At 38.4% G+C, this 26,186-nt stretch overlaps 1 protein-coding gene and 1 pseudogene across 1 annotated transcript in view; both read right to left on the bottom strand.

Moving 5' to 3' along the window:
- Window positions 1-10,914: 10,914 nt before the first annotated feature.
- LOC122425495 lies at window positions 10,915-12,005 on the bottom strand (annotated as a pseudogene).
- A 2,340-nt stretch (window positions 12,006-14,345) lies between these two features.
- Window positions 14,346-26,186, bottom strand: part of PIK3C3 (phosphatidylinositol 3-kinase catalytic subunit type 3) — a 164,489-nt gene continuing 152,648 nt past the window's right edge. The window contains exons 23-25 of the mRNA XM_043443924.1: window positions 24,904-24,994; window positions 20,594-20,719; window positions 14,346-15,157 (exon numbers count right to left, since the gene is read on the bottom strand). Of these exons, the coding sequence (XP_043299859.1) occupies window positions 15,143-15,157; window positions 20,594-20,719; window positions 24,904-24,994 (232 nt within the window). The 3' untranslated portion in view covers window positions 14,346-15,142. The remainder of the gene's footprint in view (window positions 15,158-20,593; window positions 20,720-24,903; window positions 24,995-26,186) is intronic.

Here is a 26,186-nt window from a genome sequence, read left to right as displayed (position 1 = left end):
TCCGACATAAATCACAGCAAGATCCTCTATGACACCTCCCAGAATATTGGAAATAAAGGCAAAACTAAACAAATGGGACCTAATGAAACTTAAAAGCTTTTGCACTACAAAGGAAACTATAAGTAAGGTGAAAAGACAGCCGTCAGATTGGGAGAAAATAATAGCAAATGAAGAAACAGACAAAGGATTAATCTCAAAATATACAAGCAACTCCTGCAGCTCAATTCCAGAAAAATAAATGACCCAATCAAAAAATGGGCCAGAGAACTAAACAGACATTTCTCCAAAGAAGACATACAGATGGCTAACAAACACATGAAAAGATGCTCAACATCACTCATTATTAGAGAGATGCAAATCAAAACCACAGTGAGGTACCATTACACGCCAGTCAGGATGGCTGCTATCCAAAAATCTACAAGCAATAAATGCTGGAGAGGGTGTGGAGAAAAGGGAACCCTCTTACACTGTTGGTGGGAATGCAAACTAGTACAGCCACTATGGAGAACAGTGTGGAGATTTCTTAAAAAAACTGGAAATGGAACTGCCATATGACACAGCAATCCCACTTCTGGGCATACACACCAAGGAAACCAGATCTGAAAGAGACACGTGCACCCCAATGTTCATCGCAGCACTGTTTATAATAGCCAGGCATGGAAGCAACCTAGATGCCCATCAGCAGATGAATGGATAAGGAAGCTGTGGTACGTATACACCATGGAATATTACTCAGCCATTTAAAAAGATTTTCACTTGATCAGTCTAATGAAATGGATGAAAAACTGGAGCCCATTATCAGAGTGAAGTCAACCAGGAAAGATAAAGATATTTAAGATACTACACATATATATGAATTTAGGAAAGATGGTAACGATAACCCTTATGCAAAACAGAAAAAGAGACACCAGAAGTACAGAACAGACTTTTGAACTCTGTGGGAGAAGGTGAGGGTGGGATGTTTTGAAAGAACAGCATGTATATTATCTATGGTGAAACAGATCACCAGCCCAGGTGGGATGCATGAGACAAGTGCTCGGGCCTGGTGCACTGGGAAGACCCAGAAGAATCGGGTGGAGAGGGAGGTGGGAGGGGGGATTGGGATGGGGAATACGTGTAACTCAATGGCTGATTCATATCAATGTATGACAAAACCCACTGAAATGTTGTGAAGTAATTAGCCTCCAACTAATAAAAATAAAAAAAAAAAGGAGAGATACTGAAAAAAAAAATTCTCCTTCAGTTCCTAATGATGAGTCATAAAGTATCTTTGAAACACAAACCACAAACTGAACCAACCAATGAGAATCATGCAGATGATATATAATACTTGATCACACACTGGACACCACTGTACAGTTTATCACACCTGGAGCTCTGTGATGGCACCACTATGCATATCTTTTTCATCGGAACTTTCAGGGCTAGCATGTTCCTTCCACAGAGTATGCAAGGACTAAAAATTTGTCAAATGAATGAATGAATGAATTGAAAATTATATAACTAAGAGGACAACAGAATAATAAAGGTCCTTTTTTTTCAGAAAGGTATTATTAAAACTATCCCACAAAGAAAACCTTCAGTATCTTCTAAATTTTAAATGAGACTGCACAGAAATCCTTGGTACTCACTATGACCACCTGAAAACATTTCCATTGTACAAAGAGTGACATCAGTTTTCTTTCGATAAAGATGCTGTGAGTTGCTCTTTGTTCAGGCCACATTGGGTATCACCATTAAGTAGATTTTTGAGACAACAGTCCACGTCCACCACTAGTAGCTTAAGGGGGCTATCATTCTCACTCTCCTCCATATGCACATAGATAGTCCATCTGATTCCCAGGGCTCTGGATTGAATAATTTTTATCTTTCTTCCCTCAACTCTTTCTTAGCTACACTCACATTTCTCCATCCTACACATACCCTATCAACACCTACAATTCCATTGTCTCTCAAATACTGGTTTCAAATATCCCACTCCATAACTATTACCACCTATGCTTCTAGCTCACCTGATGACCCATTGCCACTACATTTTAAAAGCTCTTGGAGACCTCTAATGCCTTGACCTTACCACTTTCACAATCTACCAGCTCTCCTAGCTTTACATTCCTCTTTGAGGAGCTTAGATGATTACTGTTCAGTCATCAAGTCATGCTCAACTTTTCGTGACCTCATGGGCTGCAGCATGCCAGGCTCTCAAGGGACTTCCAGAGTCTTCTCCAGCACCACAGTTTGAAAGCACCAGTTCTTCAGTGCTGAACCTTCTTTTTTGTCCAATTCTCACACCCATACTGGACTACTGGAAAACCCACAGCTTTGACTATACGGACCTTTGTTGGTAAATTGATATCTCTGCTTTTGAATACACTGTCTAGGTTTGTCATAGCTTTCCTTCCAAGGAGCAAGTGTCTTTTAATTTCATGGCTGCAGTCACTGGCCACAGTGATTTAGGAGCCTGGGAAAATAAAATCTGTCACTGCTTCCACTTTTTCCCTTCTATTTGCCATGAAGTGACGGGACCAGATGCCGCAATCTTAATTTTTTGAATGTTGAGTTCCAAGCCAGCTTTTTCATCTCTTCTTTCACCCTCTTAAACAGGCTGTTTGGTTCCTCTTCACTTTCTGACAGTAGAGTGGTATTGTCTGTCTATCTGAGGTTCGATATTTCTCCTGGAAATCTTGATTCTGGCTTGTGATTCATCCAGCCCAGCATTTCATATGATGTACTCTGCATATAAGTATAGAAAATCCTGAAGACTCCACAAAATCAGAAAACAATTAAAAAAAACACAAACTTGGAACTAATAAATTCTGTATAGTTGCAGGAAAATCAACATACAGGGATCAGTTGTCTTTCTATACACTTACAACAAAATATCTGAAAAATAGCTTTGAAACATGTATATCACCATGTGTGAAATAGATGACCAGTCCAAGTTAGAGGTGTGAAACAGGGCACTCAAAGCTGGTGCACTGGGACAACCTGGAGGGATGGTATGGGGAGAGAGGTGGGAGGGGGGTTTGGGACGAGAAGACCCCTGTATACCCATGGGTGACTCATGTCCATGTATGGCAAAAACCACCACAATATTGTAAAGTAATTATCCTCAAATTAAAGTAATAAAAAAGATAGGAATAAAAGATGAAAAGAAGGAGGTATAAAAAGAAAGAAATCAAGAAAACCACCTCATTTACAGTAGCATCAAAAACAATAAAATGCTAAAGAAAAATTTAGCCAAGTAAGTGAAAGATTTCTACTCTGAAAGCTATAGGACATTAATGAAAAAACTGAAGACACAAATAAATAGAAAGATATCACTTGTCCATAGATCAAAGCGTTAATATTGTTGAAAATGTCCATGCCACCCAAATCCATCTACAGATTCAGTGTAATCCTTGTCAAATTTCCAATGGCATTTTTTCCACAAAACAACAATGCCAAAATTTGTATGGAACCACAAGACACCTCAAATAGCAAAAGTAAACATGATAAAGAACAGAGCTGGAGTCATCACACCTCCTGACTGCAAAATGCATTACAAAGCTATAGTCAAAACAGTAAGGTACTAGCATAATAATATGTACACAGAATAATGGAACAGAATTGAGGATCTAGGAATAAACTCATGAATATATGGTCAACTAATATTTGACAAGGGAGCCAGGAACATTACGTGGGTAAAAAATAGTCTCTTCAATAAATGGTGTTGGGAAAACTGGATATTCACATGCAAAAGGATGGAACTAAACCCCTATTTTACACCACTCCCAAAATTAACTTGACATGGATTATAGACTTAAACATAAAACCTGAAACCATAAAACTCCTTAAGGAACACAGAGAAAAATCACCTTGAAATTGGTCTTGGCAATTATGTTTTGGATATGACCAAAAGTGCAAGCAACAAAAGCAAAAATAAATAAATGAGACCATATCAAACTAAAAAGTTTCTTTACAGCATTTAAATGATCAAGAAAATGAGATGCTAACTTATGGAATGGGAGGAAACATTTGTGATATCTAATAAGGGATTAATATCCAAAATATATAGAAAAACTCATGTAATTCAATAGGATAAAGAAAATAATCTGATTTAAAAATTAGCAAAGAACCCAAGTTTTATTTTTCCACATAAGATATTCAAATGGCCAATAGGTACATGTAAAAAGATGCTGAATATCATTGATCATCAGGGAAATGCAAATCAAAACCACAATGAGATATCACTTCACTTCATACATATTAGAATGTCTATTATCAAAGAGATAAGTAAAGTGGTGAGGATATGGAAAAAAAGGGAACATTTAAACCCTGTTGGTAGGACTGTAAATTGGTCCAACCACTATGGAAAACACTATGGAGGTTCCTTTCAAAATTAAAAATAGAATAACTATATAATCCAGCAATTCCACTTCTGGGTACATGTCCAAAGCAAACAAAATCACTATCTTGAGCAGATAGCTTCACTCCCATGTTCATTGCAGAATTATTTACAATAGCCAAAAAATGGAAACAAACTGTATTCATGGATGGATGGAGTTTTCTTCAGCCATAAGAAGAAGAGAAGGTTGCCCTTTGCAACAACATGGATGGACTTTAAGGGCATTATACAAAGTGAAATAAGTCACAAAAAGCCTATTCTGTATGATCTCACATATATGAAATCTACAAAAATGAACTCATGAAAATACAGAGTAAATTGGTGGTTGCCACAGGTCGGGGAGTGGATGAAAGCAGTCAAAGGATGCAAACTACAGTTAGAAGATGAATAAATTCTGGGAATGTACATGGTGACTATAATTAACAATACTGTACCGTACATTTGAAAGTTGCTAAGAGTAGACGTTAAAAGTTCTTAACACACACACGACTGTAGTTATGTGAGATCATGGATATTTAACTAGCTAGTGGAGCAATCATTCCACTAAATAACCTCTTCCTTCAAGTCTCTTATACCTTTCCTCCCTCATTCCTGTTGACCATTGCTTTGTTTTTGAATCCCTGTTTAATTGGCGTGTGTCATGACACACTCATGAATTTTTCCTACTTCCTTAGCAATACCATCTCAGTTTCCTTTGCTGCTCCTCTGCGCCATCTAACCTCTAAACATGAAGTCTCTCATGTGTCTGTCTCATGCATGATATCCACCCTCTGTAAACACACAAGTCTCTCATTCAAGCCAGCTTTTTCACTCTTCTCATTCACCCTCATCAAGAGGCTCTTTACTGCCTCTTCACTTGCTGCTGTTAAGAGTGGTGTCATCTGCATATCTGATGTTGTTGATATTTCTCCTGGAAGTCTTGATTCTGGCTTATGATTCACCCAGCCTGGCATTTTGCATGATGTACCCTGCATATAAGTCAAATAAGCAGGGTGACAATATAGAGCGTTGACATACTCCAACCTCCAAATCACACGTCATACTTACTTGTCACCATATCCACTTTTAAAACCTTAATCCAGGCATCATCATTGTCTCTTAGATTACTAATTGGTGTCCCTGATTTTTCCCTGAAGTGCCAGTTTCTACACAGTGATAATTTAATACAAAAGCAGATTATTTTAGTCTCTTTATTGAGTTTTCACTTAAATGAAATCTCAAATCTTTCACTTGATGTATAAGCCCTCTCATGATTTGAACCCATCTATCTTTTCCACCTCATCTTTTGATGTCTCCCCTTGCTTACAGGTTCCAGCCATACCAACTTTCTTTTAGGTTTTCAAACCAGATGATGTTCCTGGTTTGAGGTCCTTGCACATGCTGCCTCCTCTGATTAAAATGTTCCTCCCACCACTGTGACTCTTTACTATTCTGTGGATAGTTCCTTTGACCCATCTATTCTTAAGTATCATTTCCTAAGAGAACTTTTCTTTGGTGACTATATGTCTAAATTCTTTTATCTTCTTTCACTGCCACATAGCTGTTGCTTTCAACATATTTATTATACTTTATAAGTATTAATTTGCTTATATGCTTGGTTATTGTCTGCCTTTCTCAATAAGTTGTAAGATCTATGCAAGAAGCAACCGTCTATTCGTTTTTACCATTGTATCCCCAGTGCTAAGCACACAATAAGTGCTCATTAAATTGGTACTTGAATCTCTCATTTTTACCCATTAAAAAGTAATAATAGGGAACAGTTTCATAATTCTTAGTATAGGCCAGGCACAGTTACATGCCCTCTATGTGAAGCAATTTATTTAAAACTCACAACAAACATACGAGGTGAATTCTATTATTCCATTTTTAAAGGAAATCAGGATACAGAGAAGGCAAGTAACTTCCTCGATGTCACCCAGACAAGACACAAGCAAACTTAGAGTTAGGAAGCCAGCCCTCTGGCTCTCGCACCTACGTCTATAACCCCTGTGCTACGCTGATGTACACCCGGAAGGCATGGGAGGGGACTGTGGGCTTGATTTAGGGAGTTGATATCTTCTCCTAGACTTGTCTCTGCATGAAAATTTAGCAAGAATAGATGGAGCAATTAGTATGAGGATGTCAGACAATTTTGAGTTAAAAAATGGCACCTTGCTGTATGTCTTACTTTCTGAGATTCAGAGATAAAGGAGCATTATGGGATGGGAGCACATGCCTCCTAAAATTAGAATAGCAAGGACAAGGAGGATAGCCAGGACCTCAAAGTAAAATATCCTTGAGGAAGTTAGCAGTCTAGGCTGGTGACCTAGAATCAGTAAAACAAAGGTGGGTGGTTGAAACAGTGAGGTCTTTCAGGTCCTAGGAGAAAATGACTAAACCCAGGAGCACATGAAAATAAAAGAGTTGCAGATGGATCACAATGACAATCATCTCATACCTGTTAGGATGGCTTTTCACAATTGCTGGTAAGGATGTAGAGAAAAGGAAACCCTGTTGGTGGGAATGTAAACTGATATCAGTCATTATGGGAAACGTATGACAGTTTTTCAAAAAGTTAAAAACTGTACTACCATATCATCCAGGAATCCCACTCCTGGATATATATCTGAATGAGTTAAAATCAGTATCTCAGAGGGTTATCTGCATACTCATGTTCACTGAAGCATTATTCACAATAGCCAAGATAAGCAAACAACCTAAGTGTCTGTCATTGGATGGATGGATAAAGAAGCTGTAATATATATTTGAATATTTTCATCCAAGAGAAAGAAGTAACACCTGCTCTATGTGACAACATGGATGGACACTGAAGGCATTATGCTAAGTGAGATAAGTTAGACAGAGGACAAACACTGTATAATATCACTTTTGACTCTGAACTTGTAAAAACAGGGCTTCCCTGGTGGCTCAGAGGTTGAAGCGTCTGCCAGCATTGCGGGAGACCTGGGTTTGATCCCTGGGTCAGGAAGATCCCCTGGAGAAGGCAATGGCAACCCACTCCAGCATTCTTGCCTGGAGAATCCCATGGATGGAGGAGCCTGCTGGGCTACAGTCCACAGGGTCGCAAAGAGTGGGACACGACTGAGTGACTTCACTTTCACTTTGTAAAAACAGAGAGGAGAATAGAAATTATAAGGAGCTGGAGATAGGGAAATTGGGGAGAAATTGTTTTAAGGGTAAAAACTTATGACCAGTAGGTAAGTTCTAGAGAGTTAATACACAACATAGTGATTATAGTCAACACTATTGTATTGTATATTGTATGTATTGTATACATCCAATATTGTATAAATTTCAACATTACTAAGAAACTAAATCTTAACTGTTCTCAATGTTGTATTATAAATTTCAACATTACTAAGAAACTAAATCTTAACTGTTCTCAAAGTTGTATTATAAGTTTCAACGTTACTAAGAAACTAAATCTTAACTGTTCTCAATGCACACACAAAGTGATAAATATGTAACATGGAAGAAGAGTTAGCTAATACTACTATAGTAATCCTATTGCAATACACAAATTACCAAGCCAACACACTGTGCACCTTATATTTACAGTGCTATGTGTCAATTATATCTCAATTTAAATATATGTAAACATAGCTGCAGTGGGAAGTCACACACTGGGCCCCACTGGGCACTGGATGGGCCTTAACCTTCATACTATCATCTGGCTCCCATAGCGTGCGCGCGCGTGCCCACACAGACACACACACAGACACACACACAGAGACAGACACACACACACACACACACACACACACACACATACAGACACAGACACATACACACAGACACACACACACGCACACACACACACACACACACACGCACAGTTCCCTGACATTTCAGGTTGTGTTCAGAGTTTCTTTACCTGTTCATCTATTGACAGGCTGCTTCCATGTCTTGGCTGTTATAAACAGTGCTGCTATGAGCATTGGAGTGCACATATCTTTTTAAATTAGAGTTTTCATTTTTTTCCAGATATATGCCCAGGAATGTGATTTCTGATCATACAGTAACCCTATTTTTAGTTTTTAAAGGAGCCTCCATAGTGGCTGCACCAATTTACATTCTCCACCAGCAGTGCAGGAGGGCTCCCGTGCTCCTTGCCCTTTTCAGCACTTATTTGTAGACATTTTGATGACTAGCGATCTTGGCAGGTGTGAGGTGATACCTCATTGTGGCTTTGAATTGCATTTGAAAGCAAGTTTTAAATAGACTTCAGGTTGAGAGAGATGCTCTCAAGGAAATCCTGGTTAGGGGCCTCTCTTTGGGACTATTTCTACTGTGCTGTGGCAGCAGATGTATGTGTTTTCTTTTTTTTTTCCCTTGAGGTAAGAAGACAAACTCTACCTGGTAGGTGATGGCAGCTGCTTTCAGCAGTAAGCCTGCCGAGTGGGCCAGAACCCTGGCTATTCCTACAGTATATTTTGGAATGCAATTTCTCACCTGACCCCAAAAGGAGAGTTAATTGTCCCAGAATACCAATTTGGCTTTCTTTTCACAGGTGGGCCTGGTACCCTGCACTGAGCCCGGTGGACTGTTACGGAACGGGGGTCTGTGAGTGTGCGCTGCCGCGCGCCTGGCTCGGCTCCTCCACCGCTTGTCGGGCTCCTCTCCTCCCTCTGGAGCGGCCTGGACTGGCCGGCCCTCATCAGCCATGCCAGAAACCCTGGAAACGGGCACCATGTTATCTTCTCCCGACTGCGCAGAGCAGGGCTGGGGGTGTGTCTGCTCGGGGCGTGCAGGCCCATCACGGCGGCGACACCAGCGCAGGTGCAGCTGGCGATCTCGGTGCCCTCAGGTGAACACGGGCTGCAAGGGGTGGCGTGGGTGGATGTTGCTGTGAAAGCAGCTTGGGGCTCCCATGGGGAGGAAAGACAGTGTTTCCTGGCTTTAGACAGCGAGTTGCTTAGGATCTCTTAAAATAAGCATTACTGAGGGAGGTACAACTTGTAGGTCATAAAACACAACACTATGTTTTTTAGTACATGAATTGTAAACTTAGTAGCTGTTCAAGTTTTGAAACATTAGTCATCATTGAATAACGTCCCTTCAGTGTCCCTTTCCTGTCAATTCCCATTTTCTTACCCAGCCCCTGGCAGCCTCTGAATTGCTTTCTGCTGAAGATTTATCTTCTCTGACAAATGGAAACTTACATGTGGTCTTCTGTGTCTGGCTTCTTTCACTTAGCATATTTTTGAGGTTCATCTTTATTGTTTCAGTGTAAGTGGTTCCTTTTTAGTGAAGATGGTCCAAGGAACTCCAGATGGGGGTTGTACAAAGCTGTATAGGAATAAGAGACCATTCTCACTAACCTAGGGAGGTTTTGTGCTAACAAAACAGATAAAGAACATGCTAAGATTGGTCCTGATGTCTCAAGGACAGTGGTGATGATGATCAAAGCTGAGAAGCTAAAGAAATAGCTAAATTCTAGTTAAATTCTGTGGTTCATTCAGATGTTACTTGACCTGTTTTGAGCTTATTTGTATCTATACAAATATTTGTATCTATTCACACTCCACAGAGTTTTAGAATGGCAATACTGGAATGCTATAATAACTTCCATTTTAGAAAAGTTAGACACCTTATTTGGGGAGGTATCTGGTAAAAGTGAACAAGGAAAGAACCAGGGCTCCTTGGAGAAACGGCTGACTGCAGGGCTGGGGCACATAAAGTACAGGCTGAGCCTGGATCATCTTGTGCCAGAAGTAAGAAAGGCTCAAGAACATTCGAGTCATATCAGGGACACAGGCACCAGACTGGGGACAGGTCAGTCCTGGGCAACCTTACCATCACAGTAAGTGATGACAGGAATGCACTGTACAATAAAATAAGTGCTCATACTAGTATAAATAAATGAATAACTAATGGAGAAAGTACAGCTCTATCAGTAGATCTCTAACAACTGCAGAAAGAATAATGGAATTAAAAAAAAATCATCATTTGCCTTTCACCATAGTAATACTTGATTCAGGCAATAAAAAGCAACATATGCTAAAACCAATGGGTAAAAGTGTGTTAAAGAACAAGATATTAACATGATTTCAAGGTATCTCCCCATAAAATTCTTATAAATTGCTCACTGATTTGTAAGTTTCAAATACAAATTAACTTCAGACTTTGAAGTTTTTCCAGTAGTCATGTATGTATGTGAGTGTTGGACCATAGAGAAAGCTGAGTGTTGAAGAAGTGATGCTTTTGAACTGTGGTTGTTGGAGAAGACTCTTGAGAGTGCCTTGGACAGCAAGGAGATCCAACCAGTCAATCCTAAAGGAAATCAGTCCTGAATATTCACTGGAAGGATTGATGCTGAAGCTGAAGCTCCAATACTTTGGCCACTTAATGTGAAGAAATGACTCATTGAAAAAGACCCTGATGCTGGCAAAGATTGAAGGCAGGAGGAGCAGGGGACACCAGAGGATGAGACGGTAGGATAGCATCACCAACACAATGGACATGAGTTTGAGCAAGCTCTGTGAGTTGGTGATGGACAGGGAAGCCTGGTGTGCTGCAGTCCATGGGGTCACAAAGAGTCGGACGTGAATGAGCGACTGAACTGAAGAGTTTGAAAAACTCTGGAAAACGTATTTTTACCAAGTGATGAAAGTTACCAAGTCCAGGCATAAGACAAATTCATATCATGTGTTTTCTGATAAGGTCATAAGTATACAGTATTTATTTTTTTGATGTGTTCCTACCAAAAATAGCACAACTTGAGGAAAATTAAACAAACTCAAACTATGGGATTTTCTATAAAGTAACTGCCTTATACTTTGAGACTACTATTTTTTTTTTTTTTAAACTAGTTCACACTTTATATGAATTTCTTTCATTTTTAGCTGTACCAGGATCCCATCCAGGTGGTATGCATTCTTTATGGTGAAGTGTTAACATATCAAATTATTCATTTCAGAAATCTGGTATATTTTCCATATTTAATTATAGAAAATTCACGTTGTTTTTGAAATTTACCTGCCTTCCCCCTCCACACAAAAAAATCCCAAGAGTCTCAATTCTTTACTTTTTTTTTTGGATCCAAAATGTGTTTTTTGGGACGGTTTTCCATTTATCTTGATACAGGGTACTTTTAGTGCTGCTTCTGCCTGAAGGAGCATCCTTCTGAAAGCCTTGCTTTTCCTCCTGCAGGCTGGCAGAGGACAGTAGAGCAGCCAACACACAAAACTACTGTGTTTGTACATGGCTAAAGACTGCGGTGATTTTACAGCATCCTGGGCATTTCACATCCATGAAATAGGAAATAGGACTCTGCACCAGGCACTTCTTCTTGTGTTTCCTCTTCTCTTCTGGAGAGAGATGGAGATCCTTTGCCAGAGGCATGTTCTCGTGGGGAGCTCGTCACCACAGGAAAGGCAATTCTTTAAAAAAAAAAAAACAACTGTAATGTTAGGTCTATGTGCAAAAATATAAAGGATATTGTGATTGTAGGTTAATAATTGCATGTTAAGATTTATTTTGCCTTCACGTTTTTATTGACTGATTTCCTATTTCAGTTCAGTAGCTCAGTCATGTCTCTTTGCGACCCTGTGGACTGCAGCATACCAGGTTTCCCTGTCCACCACCAACTCCCGGATCTTGCTCAAACTCATGTCCCTTGAATTGGTGATGCCATCCAACCATCTCTTTCTCTGTCGTCCCCTTCTCCTGCCTTCAATCTTTCCCAGCATCAGAGTCTTTCCAATGAGTCAGTTCTTCACATCAGGTGGCCAAAGTACTGGAGCTTCAGCTTCAGCATCAGTCCTTCCAAAGAATATTCAGGATTGATTTCCTTTAGGGTTGACAGATTTCCTATTTCAAGGCAAGTGTGAATGTGGCATGATGACATGACTCAGTTTCTTAGAAATTTAATTTATTGACTACTGCCTATACCTTTGGTAATTCTGTTCAAAAAAGAAAAATAAGGAACAGGCTTTGTTTGTGGGGATTCAAGTCTAATGGACCACACATACACACAACAGAGGTCAGTACTGTCTCCACTGTCTCCGTGAGAAATGAAGGCCAGGAGATTCTGATGGTTAAGACCGCCCGTGATCACTGAAATGAGGAACTCAACTTCAGGCCCTAACTCTGCTCTCACTCTGCAGCCTTACCTTGGGCAGGTGAGTTCACTTCCCCTAAAGTTCTGTAAATGGGGAAGGAATTCTACCTCAGGACTGTTACACAGAATAGTGATATATAAAGCATATGAAGCAATTAGTATAATTCTGATATGTAATAGTAAGTTTCCATAAATTATGCTGTGATTATAATAAATACCCACCTGAAAACCTTATAATACAAATGAGTTGGGGAACATCTAACCCTAGTATACGGACAGTAAAAAAAAATCAGATTATATGAACCCCTTATTTAGGGATGTGAACCACACTTTACTTCTTTCTGATAGCCCCACTCACAGTGGCTGCCATCCACATTTTCTCTCCCTAATTCAGAAATCTCACTCTGAAACTAGAATACACTCCTACTTCTAAATTAAAGCATGTGTCCTCACAAACACTTTCTTCAAACTCAAAGAAAGCATTGTGCTTGAAACACTGTAAACCTTGCCAAAAATCTGAATGGCGATGATAATAAAGGAAAATACAGACTACATGATACATGATAAAAAAATGGTATTTGGGGGAAAGAGTAGGAGCACAGAGGTTGCTTTGAGCAGTAGAAATGGAGACTGATGAGTCCCACCCACAGCCAAAATACATTCTGCGAAACCAAAGTCACTATCCTTCCTTAGTCAAAATCTGTCTTTCTTCCTAGAAAGCTCTCTCTCATAATCCCTATAAAGTTTGCACAGAATACAAGGTCACTCATAATCAACCTACCTTACAAGTTGTGTTTGCCACTATACAATTTCATACTAGTTCAAAAACATTTATAGAGTGTGTGATATACATATACATATTACTATCTATGCAAAATGTTATGGAGTTTATAAAGATGATTAAGATGATACAATTCGACCTACAGTTAATTCAAACAGAGGTCAGCAAATTATGGCCTGAGGGTCAAATATGGCCATAACATTTGGTTGCATGTTGTCTGTGATTGTTTTACTCATACAACAGAGTATGAATTATGACCAAGATCATATGCTTTTCAAAACTGAAGATATTTACTGTCTTGGCCCTTTACAGAAAATATTTGCCAACCTCTGTAACAGGAGATGCAACTACAATAAAAATACCTTACTGTACTGAGTGCCAATTAAAAAGCTACTAATAAAGAATTAAAAGAGTTCAGAAAGTTGGAGTGGTCACTTTTAGCAGTGCCATTTTGAGGAACCTTTAGAAGGAGGTACCAATAGCAATAGGACGAGAAGAATAAGAATGCAGTTTGGTTACAAACTTCTAGGCAACAAAAAATGATAAAAATATATGAAGCAAAGAAAAAGTCAGAGAGAGAATTGAGCTTGCCAATTACATTAGGCATTATTCGCTTATGATAATTTTCAGAGGCATTTTCTTCCTCACCATTTTTTCTAATCTGCATGTATGTTTTATACAAGTCACATTCCATATGCCTCTAAGATTATCTCTTAATTATATACTTGCTTTCCAGCTGGTAACCCCACTCTAATGTGGTAAACTCAGAGATATGAATTTGGTAACATTATAATGATATTTTCTGAAACTCTGCCTTAATACAACCTTAATTCTTTTTCTATCATTTGATATTAAATATTTATTCAGCATCAAGAGATATTGTTTAGCTTCCAAAACAAAATCATATGACTTTACAACACATTTGCCAAGATTGTTACTGTTCTGCTCTTCTCATTTGTGTGTGTTTCTTTTGCTAAAGTTCTATTAGGCAAAAAAGCTAGATGGACTAGTAGGATTTCTAGTCTTAGAACACTAAATATTATTTTGCTTTAATCAGAAAGGGTAGATTACATTAACAGGTCTAGGAGAGTTACTTTTAAAAGCTCTTGAAAACTAAGTTTTCATAAAAAAATTTATTGCACAAAGACAATTTATGCTTACATGTAAAAATATCTTAGTTTCAATAGGAAAAACTGCTGCCACATTACCTTTTGGCCAAGTATTCAGACAGTTACATTTTTATAACCTGCTTTATGTATGTACAACCTAGGAGAAATGTGAACTACAAAACAAACAAACAAAATTCCCAATATTTGTAAGTAAGAAAAAATGGCTGTCTTATTTGAAATAGATATAATTCTCAAAGTATAAAAGAATAGGCCATAACATGTAAAACTTGAAGTATTATAGATCAGGCCAAACAAACAAAAAAAAAAAAATCTAGGGGGAGGAGGAACAACAGAGAAAGGGAACAAGGGATGGAGCGACAAAGCAAACAAGCACAGATGAGACAGCCCGAATCCATACAACTGCTTCACTGATATGAAGAGATAAAGGAAAAATGGGCTTTCAGAGTTGAAGACTAAAATGTTTTACTATTTCAACATAAAATTCCTTGAGAACTCATAATATGTACATGGTTCTAGAACAAGATTCTTACTTCTTAGCTTATTAACAATGTGTACATTTGAAAATAAATATATACAATACTTCAAACAAACCATTCAAGATTGCATTTAAGCAATGACATCCATGGAAACAAAATTCAGGCACTGTGAAACACTTGGGATATATGGTATCTTCAAGACTAAATGTTCTTTTACTTGTTTGACAGTCTTAAGTCTTCATTACACACATGTTGTTTTTAAAGTTGTTTTCTTACAGTGACAATCATCTTGACGGGCCAAACCCAGTTTCATTTTCTCCAGTACTACAAAAATTAAAAACAACAACAAAAAGAAAATAAGCTTCTCTGTTCACAAAGAAGAGAAACAACAGTTTATAGTCAAAAAACTTAGAATAGGGCAAACATGTAATTCTTTAATAGAAAAAGACAAAGAACAACAACAACACAAACTTCAGGTAATTCCAGTTTGTATGAGCAAATATTTGGGGGAAGGAATGTTTGCTAACTGTAAGCTCAAGATGACTTCATTATTAACTATCAGACAAATCTAGAAGTAGGAAGGCAAAAATTCCACTGAATTCTGCAGTGATAGATGATTAATATTCTGAGTAATAAGCTTAGTTCTTGGTGCAACATTTTTAGAGACTGTGAAAATTGTTAATTTTTCCACACATTGTGAAGCCAGTGTACAATACAGAGTACAGAAATGGTCTGGAAAAAAATCAAAGGAAGCAGGCCTGAAAGAATAACAAAGACCCAGTAAAGAATTGTTTTGGGGACATTAACAAAGATGTCTGGGGCCATTAATGCAACATTAATATATTAACAAAGACGATGCTGTTAAAGTGCTGCACTCAATATGCTAGCAAACTTGGAAAACTCAGCAATGGTCATAGGACTGGAAAAGGTCAGTTTTCATTTCAATCCCCAAGAAGGGCAATGCCAAAGAATGTTCAAACTACTGCACAATTACGCTCATTTGACATGCTAACAAGGTAATCCTCAAAATCCTTCCAGCTAGGGTTCAACAGTACATGAACCAAGAATTTCCATGTACAAACTGGATTTAGAAAAGACAGAGAAACCAGAGATCAAATTGCCAACATCCACTGATTCATAGAAAAACCAAGAGAATTCCAGAAAAACATCTACTTCTGCTTCATCGACTGCACTAAAATCTCTGACTGTGTGGATCACAACAAACTGTGGAAAATTCTTAAAGAGATGAGAAACCAGACCACCTGACTTGTCTCCTTGAGAAACCTGTATGCAGGTCAGGAAGCAACAGTTAGAACTGGACATGGAACAACAGACTGGTTCCAAATGGGGAAGGAGTTCATCAAGTCTGTATATTGTCACCCTGCTTATTTAACTTCTGTGCAGAGTACATCATGTGAAATGCTGGGCTGGATGAAGCACAAGCTGGAAATCAAGATTGCCAGGAGAAATATCAATAACCTCAGATATGCAGATGATACCACTTTAACAGCAGAAAGTGAAGAGGAACTAAAGAGCCTCTTGATGAAGGTGAAAGAGTGAAAAAACTGGCTTAAAACTCAACATTCAAAAAATGAAGATCATGGCATCTAGTTTTATCACTTCGTGGCAAACAGATGTGGAAAATGTGAAAATGGTGGCTGATTTCATCTTCCTGGGCTTCAAATCAATGCGGATGGTGACTGTAGCCACGAAATTAAAAGACACTTGGCTCCTTGGAAACTTTATGTTTTGATCAATGGAATATTTTACATTTCTGTTCTCTATTCCTAACGGTAAAATAAGGTCCATATAATGTAAAATCAGAAATAATGTTCTGATCTCTTCTCCTCTGGGCATCTTTTACATCTGTGCTTTCTCAAACGAGATGAGAGAGTAGAGCAGTTACTGTGGAAACATTCTACACAGGCTTTAAGTACTAAAGTCCTTACATAAAGGTAAAATGGAATATAAATAAAATGAATAAAAACAAAATAGGAAGCTTTCCCCTCAGGACTGAGGCAAAAAACCTAATTCTTAAGTAGCAGATGGAGCAGATGGCTTGCATTTAGAGGCCATGTTGTACCAAAAAAAACCCCAAGAACCTTCAATATTGGAATCTCATTCAGCACGGTAAGATGTCATGTTATGGGAGGAATGTAGAACCTGAATTACTTCGAAGGGAGTCCCTGACACATCTGTTAGATACAGGGGAAATGTCAGGCATAATAAACATACTCTTTCCTCCTTTCATGGTGTGTTTTAATCTCAAGTGTGAGAGTGTGTGTATAGCTGGCTTCTCTTCATCAAAGGTGCACTGGGGCTGCACATTCCTGTGACCTTCTGCTGGGCCCTGTGTTCGTCCTCCTTGAATACCGAAGGGGCTAAGGAAGGGTTCCTGCCAGATGGTCGGCAGTGGTGTGTGCTCTTAGTATGCTGAGCTGGAACTCACCTAAAATTTCCAATCTGTTCATAAATTCTTACATCTAGTGTGCCAAAAATATATCTCTAGCCTGAATCTATATTCATGTAATTAGATTTAATATGTATTAAGATGAATGGAAATCATCTCCCACCCCTTTTCTCCAGACTTCTACCATCAATCAACGAAGAGAGACAGACAGGAAAAAGTAGAAACTAGAAAGAAATGGGCTGTGATATGAGAGCTTTCCATTGAAAGGCATAGTTTTAGAGCAGGAAGTGACCCAAACTAAGTGGTCTCCCCTTTTTGCACAGACAAGACTAGAAAGCCCTATAAGATAATTTTGAAGGGGAGAAGAGCTCTGATGATGCAATTTCAAAGACAATGACCTAAATAAAAGTGGTTTTTCAGTGGAAAATTTCCATCACTAGTAGGTGGGTGTTGCTAGGCAACAAATATTGCAGTGTTTAATCTCAACCCTTCCTAGCAAATGGCATGATGGAATAAAATAAGCCTTTCGGCATGTCAACATAGCAACTGTATCTGGCAATTTTTCAGTCGTTTTTAAGAATATTTCTTTAATGCAGGAAGAACTTCTGTTAACATGTATACCTCCATTTTATAAAAACTGGGTTCTATAATCCATAATGATGAATAGGAATGCACCAAAATTAGCATAAAATCAATTAGCAAAATGCATCCTTATAAGAAATGCTGAGTGACCAAAAAACACATGTTGATCATCAAAACTTGAGTGTGCATGTGATTTACTAGGACCAATACTTAGAAAATGCATATGTAGGAATGTGAATTTCAAAGGAAAATACATTCCCTCAGAGATTAGTTAAGAAACAACTATGCATCTATAATTTTATAATCTGAAAAGACTAAGGTGAAGTAAAGACCTTGTACCCTTCAATACCTAAGCAAGTTCCAATTAAAATTAAATGTCTTAGTGTTACTCATATTGATACTGCTTGTGTGTAACAGTGTGAACACAGGTGACATTTAAAAAATTATTTATTTGTTATTAATTTATTCTCTGGCTGTGCCGGGTCTCCGTCGCTGCATGGACTTCTCTCCAGCTGTGGAGGGGGCTGCTCTCTAGTTGCGGTGCTTGGGTTCCTCACTGCGGTGGCTTTCCTTCTGCAGCAGGGCTCTGGGCGTGGGCGCTTCAGCAGTTACTGCTCCCGGCTCTAGCGCACAGGCTCAGTAAGTTATGGCTCTGCAGCAGGGCTCTGGGCGTGGGGGCTTCAGCAGTTATGGCTCCCGGCTCTAGCGCACAGGCTCAGTAGTTAGGTTGCATGGGCTTAGTTGCTCATCACCGGATCTTCTCAGATCAGGGATACAACCCATGTCTCTTGCACTGGGAGGCAGATTCTTTACCACTGAGCCACCAAGGAAGCCCTCACAGATGACATGTTTAAAGAAACTTGAAAGACAAGCATGAGCATTTTCAAGTTAACTTCCTGATATAAAGAACTTGGGATTCTTGTGAATCACTATGTTGTACCCCTGAAACTTTTATAACACTGTAAATCAACTATACCTCAATAAAAAATAATAAAAAGTATATCAGATTCTGATAAAGAAGACTTAAGTTTAGATATGGGGGTCAGAAGATCTGGGTTCAAGCCTTGATTCTGTCCCTCATTAGGCACGTGAAGTTGGCTAAGTCATTATACCTTTCTGGGCTTTATTTCCCTTACAGTTCTAAAATATTATGCTGTGCTGTATGTTGAGCCAGGTCTGCCACTGACTACCCTGGTGACTTTGACAAGTCACTTAACTTACCCTCTGAGTCACAGTTTACTCTCTTGAGAAGTGATGACAATTAATGGTGGGTACAGCAAACCTTGAGTTGGCACTTAAAATATGACTCAGACTGGTGTTCAGAGACAATAAACATTTTTTGTCACAAGAAAGAAAGAATATCAGCTAACATTTATAGGAAAAAAAAATTCCCTTATATGCATTAGATATTTCTTAAGTGTTTAAAGGCACTGTGCTTCTGGGTGACTGATACACATCCCAGTCTTCAAGAAGCTTGCATTTTAGGAGTTATAAGGTGATTCAAATATTTATAATAGAAAACAAAATGTAAGTGCAACTCATAATAAAAGTACAAAGTACTATTAATATTCAGAGGAAGATGAATCAGAGTGGCATTAATAGATCTTGGAAGGACAGGTTGGATTTTAGCAAGCAGGCATTTACAGGAGATTCATTACTAAGGAGACAGATATTCTGAGCCGAAAAGAGCTAAGTAGCCAGAGAAATGGAAAAGAACAAAAATATTGGGAAAAACAGAGTATTTGGGGAATAGCTTAGAAAGAAGCTTACAACACAGTGATCTGGAAGGCCCTGAATTGCTAGAGACTGGATGTCACTTGTAGGCAACGGGTAAACACTTTTCATATTTAAATCACACACAAAAAAGGTAAAGCGGTATTTTGTGAAAATATATATGATTGGAATATTTAGTAGAATAAAGATAAGAATGCTGAGAGAAAAAAAAATACTAAAAGGAGTTATGAAGGATTTTAGTTACCCAAAGTATCATAAAATGAGAAACAACTAGGTCAAAATGTCAATAGTGGGAAAATGACAGAAAATGATAATTAAAAAACAGTTAAGGAAACTCACAAGGCTTGGTGACATCCTGTGTGCTGGGTGAGGGAGAAGTTAAAACAGACAAACTTTGAGCTTACAGTATTAGCAAAATTATCATTAACTGAATGTGTAAAGTCAGGAAGGAGTTTGCAGGAGGATGTGGGAGAGGAAAGTGGCTTCATTTTTCTGTTTCCTAACCACTTCCATCATCACCCTCATTATGACATTCAAAATTAAAACAGGTTTTAAATCTGAGGTTTATCATCTAGGCTAGTGTAAAAAAGTCTTCCCTCAAACAACTGTAGAAGAGTCTGCTAACCATAAGTCTATAGACAGACCTTTCTATGTGTGCTACGTACGCCATCACTTTTCTCAGCTTCTAACCTCCTTTCCTAGCACTTCACCATTTACCAAACCCAACAAGTGTCCAAGTCTCACTTGTCAAGGCCTCCAGCAGGCCCAAGATCATTCTCAAGAAGGGTTTATAGGCACCACTGACTACAGTGTACAGATATACCTATGCTGGCGCTCTACAATTTAGTTACTAAGAATATTTCAGTGGAATGTTTTAGAGTTATTAGTGCATCAAACACATTCACGTTGGAAGGCTGGTGAGACAAAAAAATCAGAAAAGATGTGTTATTTGCAGAGAAAGGCATGGTTCTGAGAGAATTCTACGGTAGAACATGGAGACGCTGAGATGAACGCACTGCCACCAGAGGACTTACCTGGGCAAACTTGTGAATCTGTTCCACCACTGCAGCAAACAGAGCATGGACACTTTCATCAATCAGACTCTGCATGTAATGCACTGCCTCTTCGTCAGACAGGTCTAAACGAAACTTGTCCTGAACCTGTAAGGCCCCAGTCTATTAGCTTTTGAATAAAGAAAAACATAACATTTCGAAGAGACAAGAACAAACGGATACAGATATTATTACAATGACCTATTTCTCCAGCAAAAAAAAGGTTCATAACCTATAAGGAGTTCTGAATACTAGTCTCCTGAATGTGGAACTTTACTTTTTGCTCTATGCTCTTTATATCATCCTATCTTGGTTGGTTGTAAATTTTTTTTTTTCAGAAAAATATTAACAAAGTGAATAGACAATAATTCTGTTCAGCCCTGCAAATTTAAAAACAGACAAAAAGTAAACTATAGATCTTCTAAGATGTCCCCTTTCCTATAGGAGTTCCTTATACTTCTGCAAAGAACTACTTCAATATGACCTATAATTTCTAAAGACTGATGACTTTTTCATTATTTCATATTAAAACATACAGTGGATTCTGAATAGCAATAAGAACTAGAAAGATTAGTAGAGATACAGATCAGAATAGTTCCCTAAAACACACAAGCAAATGTTACCAAATGACTGTGTGTTACAGCTCAGTTGTATCTGACTCTGCGACCCCATGGACTGTAGCCCACCAGGCTCCTCTGTCCATGGAATTCTCTAGGCGAGAACACTGGAGTGGGTTGCCATGCCCGACTACCTCTTGCTAACACTGTGCAAAGCACCTTACGTGCAGTATTTCATTCTATTCAATGGCTCTGAAGCAGATAATATCTCAATCTCTAAGACACAGAAACAGAGACAGAGAATTTAGGAAGCCAACCCAGGGACCTTTAACTGACGCTAAGAGGCTCACACTTCCAGACGATCTCAGTAAGCACTGTGTTTACTCCTTTCTCTTCTTATAAACGATCCATATAAACTTCTGAAAAGACAGGCTACAAGAAAATGGGGTTTCCAAGTGGATAAAAAGTGGTTCACATTTAGTATTTCCTTTTAAGTATGGAGTTTAACTACTTGAAAATCAGGAAGAAGAAAAGGCAGACAGTACTACGACCCATCACCGAAGCAATGAACATGAACGTGGGCAAACTTCGGGAGATGGTGAGAGACAGGGAGGCCTGGCGTGCTGCAGTCCATGGGGTCCCAAAGAGTCGGAGGAAAAAGAGAGGCAGGGGGAGCAAGTGAAGGACAGCTGGGTAGAGGGAGATCTAAAAGCATACCTTCAAATCAACTCTCTCTCTCACTTCTGGATCCCAGTTAAAGAATTTATTCCATTGTACTCCTTGATTTCTACCTAGGGAGGTCATGTCTGAGAATTTTGAAAACTATTTTTTTAAGGACGTCAAAAACACTATAGGGTAGGAGAATCAAAATAAACCTTTAACCCAATTTGTCAAAGCCTGCATACTTATATAAGTGCTTAAATTACAAACAGAAGATATGTATTTAGCATATAAAGAAAATGTTATTCACCAAATATGAAGACATTCTTTTTTATAAGAAAGAAGATTAACAGCATAAAAATGGTAGATTTGTTATCATACATACTGACTTCTGCTAGGCTACTTGTTACCCTACCCCTGTCCTTTTTTACCTCTGTTCCCGTCACCCTTCTACAATTTCTCCTCGGAATTTCCTGGGTATCTCTATCAGCTCCAAACTCTGTCCTTTTTCACCTCGTTAGCTAAGGCTACACTCCAATCAATCTGCAGTGTCCTTTTTTTTTTTTTTAAAGAGAAAGACTATAGAACATTTTATTATCATTTGTAAATTTTGTGCTACACGTCCCTTATATTAATGCAAATTAAAATAAACTTAGAGACAGTATTTTTTAAGAGCCAGTAGTTGAACATCTGTGAATGCTTCAATGGAGCAGCACCCTTGGAACTCTTGGGAAACTGGAAACCCAGATGAGACATATTATTTATCAAGCAAAAGGATGCAAACTTGTAAATCGCAGTTTCTGCACTGTCTTTCAAAAGTAGATAAAATACCCTTTGTTTGAAATATCGTTGAGTATTACCAAAATGCGACACAAAGTGAGTGAATGTTGAAAAAATGGCACCAGCAGACTTGCTCAACACAGAGTTACTACAACCTTCCAAATTTGTAAGGAATGCAGTCATCTATGAAGCACAATAAGATGAGTAGTCAGTTTCAAAAAATTAAAAAGAAATTGATAAAGATGTACTAAAATATGCTACGGAAAAAAGGAAAATATTGTGGAACTTTGCTATGATTAAATATTTTGAAGATATGCCATAAAGATAGCTGGTAACCAAAGTTTAAACAATAAAATCATGATTTTCTAAAAGGAAAAGTTGAAATAAAAGATCTAATAAGAACAAAAACCACATACTGGAAGAAGAAACAAAAAGATTCCATTTGACAACTACCATTAGAACTTTCATAAATGAGTTCTGAACATAAGTGAAGTCAGGCAAGAGTGAACATATGACAGAGATAAATGGGTTTAAAATAAACAGCAACAACAGATCCTAAAAATAGCAACACACCCATAGGCACACAAAAGCAACAACATTTGAAATCTGGTGCAGTCACCCATTTTGAAATTTTCGTCAACTACGTATGTTTCTTGATGAATGAGCTTACGTTGAAAAAAATGACCCACATCAAAACCTAGTGTGATAAGTAGTCCATTTTCTAGTTTGGCCAGGGTGGGGAGTTTTGAAACAGTGCTTCCTAGAAAATAATAAATGAAATCCTAAAAAGAGCACAATTTTCTTAAATGTTAAACAATAAGACTTACATTAAAATCCCCCTCACTGCCAAAGACTCATAAAATTAAGTAAAAGAGATTAGCTTAATTCATGTTTGAAATTATGTAAATATTCTTGTACCTTTCAAATCTATATTGAAATACTAATGCCCAAGGTGACGGCATCAGTAAGTGGACCTTTTGAAAGGTACTTAGATTGTGAGGGTGGAGCCCTCATGTGCTCTTATAAACAGACACCAAAGAGCTTCCTGGCGCCTTCCACCCTAAGAAGTGCCCTTTGACCCCAAAGGGGCTTTAACTTGACCATTCTGGCACCCTGGACTAGTATTTAGAGCTTCCAGAAGCATAAGAAGTGAGTTTCTGTTGTTTACAAGCTACCTAGTGTCTGGTATTTTGTTACATTGATATATGTAGCAGCCCAAATGGAGCAAGACAATGTTCAACCCACAGAGGTGTGTTTCTAATAATGCTAAGTCAGTTACATCAGAACTTAGGGCTTTTGGTAAGAAATATTATTTACAACCATCAGAGAAGTTCCATCTTACAATTTTAGTAGTTTTATCCTTCTATAAGTTAAAAAGCTATGCTATCTTTGAAGCTCATTATTAAAAAGCTCTCTGATATTTAAGATCATTTTATGTTATCTTTGGATAAATAAAATGTGTTATATACACCCTCCTCAATGGCTCAGCTGGTAAAGAATCTGCCTGCTATGTAAGAGACCCAGGTTCAATCCCTGGGTTGGGAAGATCCCCTGGAGAAGGGAAAGGCTACCCACTCCAGCATTCTGGCCTGGAGAATTCCAAGGACTCTATAGTCCATGGGGTCACAAAGAGTTGGACACGACTGAGCGACTTTCACTTTCAGTGAATCAGAGCCAGAAATTAATTTGAATTAAAAAAAAACCTTCAATTTTGTTACTCCTTTCTCCCATCTCTCACGTATCTCAGGGTAAGATAGTTCTGAATAACTGATCATCTATGTGACAGTTTTCTTTCATGCTTCTCTCTGCAGGTTAAGTTAAAAGCAGGTCTCTACTCTCCTGACACAGTAAGAAACCCCTGTAACCAAGGGTATGAATGGGAAAGAGAAAGAACAACTGTTTTCTTCTATATACTATTATAATATTTTGTTTCTGATTCTTAGCATGCTTGGTCTGGGAGTACCAGGAATCAGGTATCTTAGTAGGAATATTAAAGAGAAGCTAAACTTTTTCGGACAACAAGTAAGGGTGGTGATAGTAAGCTTCCTCTCTTGATATAGTGAGCCACTCATGTGACTGTGGGCATGAACAGGGAAGGGGATAAAACTAGTTGCAGACGGCTTGAGAGGCTGTCATATTCTGAAATGTGAAAAAGAAATATACACAAGGTCTCTTCCTTAATTTACATTACTTAAGAGTCTAGGGGTTGGGACAAGGGGAAATGGGTTGTTAAAACCCTGATACTTCTTAACTGTGAAAAGTAGACTATAATATCTGAGGGTATATGAATATTACCTTTTTCACAGTTTTATCAGGTTCAAGAGCAATATCTGGAATGTTTGCATCCACCATCAAGGAAAACAAATTCAAAATAAGATTAGAATACCTAAAGGAGAATGGGAAATAAAAATAAACAGCAATGTGTTAGAATTTTGCCATTCTTTCTCATATTAAGAGCACTCCTACAAGTAGTGATACTTAGATTTTTATGATTACTATTACTCCTATGGAAAATAGAATGTAAGATTATTCACCAGTTGTCTCAATGAAAAGCAAGGCTTGAAAATACATCTTATTCTAGGGCCTTGATATAATACCACTTCTAGGTCTCCCAATAGGGAACACACCTTTGGAGTAACCATCTAATAATGACATTTTTTTTTTCATTTTTTAGTAAGTATATTCTTTTCAGAAGGGATCTAACGGGGAATCTGCTTAATTACACTTTACTAAGGAATGAAGATCTGTCTTTGCTCAATGAAGACAAGAATCTGCTACCTTAAGACTACCTCGGTGTGTCATGGGTAATGAGTGAAGGGGTAATGTGACTCCATCTGCTATCTTAAGGCTTCCTTGGTGTGTCATGGGTAATGAGTGAAAGGAAATAGTGTGACTTCATTCATGAGTCATAAGTATCCTCCAGGGACACTAATCCCACCGTCTTAGAAAATACAGTGACTGGTCTGGTTATAAGCTTCCTAAATGGAGGAGAAAATAGCTCATACTCTTCTACACTAAAAATATACAAGATATCTAAATCATTTCACCTTTGGAGTATGCGGACCCCTGTAGGAACTAAAGGTTTATCCTCATCAGTGCTCGAACTTTTCATCTTCCTCTAAACAAAGAGAAAGTATGTTGCCATTCCAAATGCTCACTACTAGTGGCGGAGCTGTGTGGGGCAAGGTGTCAGGAGGTGTCCACTGGGCACAGGCCACCTCCTGCTCTTGGACAGTTGCGCCCTGAGAGGTAATGCAGCACTGTAGTGATAAAAGGAGGCCCAGATCTGACTTTGGGGATGGATGTGAGTAAAAAATTTGGTTTTAGACAATGAAGGTTTTTCCTGGTCTTGGTAGAAAGTTCTGGATCTCTTCCCCCTAAACTGAAACCACGGGGTTGCAAAGAGTTGGACGCTACTTAGAGACTAACCTATACACATGCTGTGCTTTGGTTAGTCACTCAGTCATGTCCAGCTCTTTGCGACCACATTGTCCGCCAGGTTCCTCTGTCCATGGGATTCTCCAGGCAAGATTACTGGAGTGGGTTGCAATCCTTCCTCCAGGGGATCTTCCTGGCCC

Source organism: Cervus canadensis, chromosome 23 (assembly GCF_019320065.1).
Source record: "Cervus canadensis isolate Bull #8, Minnesota chromosome 23, ASM1932006v1, whole genome shotgun sequence".
NCBI classification, from domain to species: Eukaryota; Metazoa; Chordata; class Mammalia; order Artiodactyla; family Cervidae; genus Cervus; species Cervus canadensis.
The sequence above is the reverse complement of the archived record's forward strand: the minus strand, read 5'-3'. Positions and strand labels throughout refer to the sequence as shown.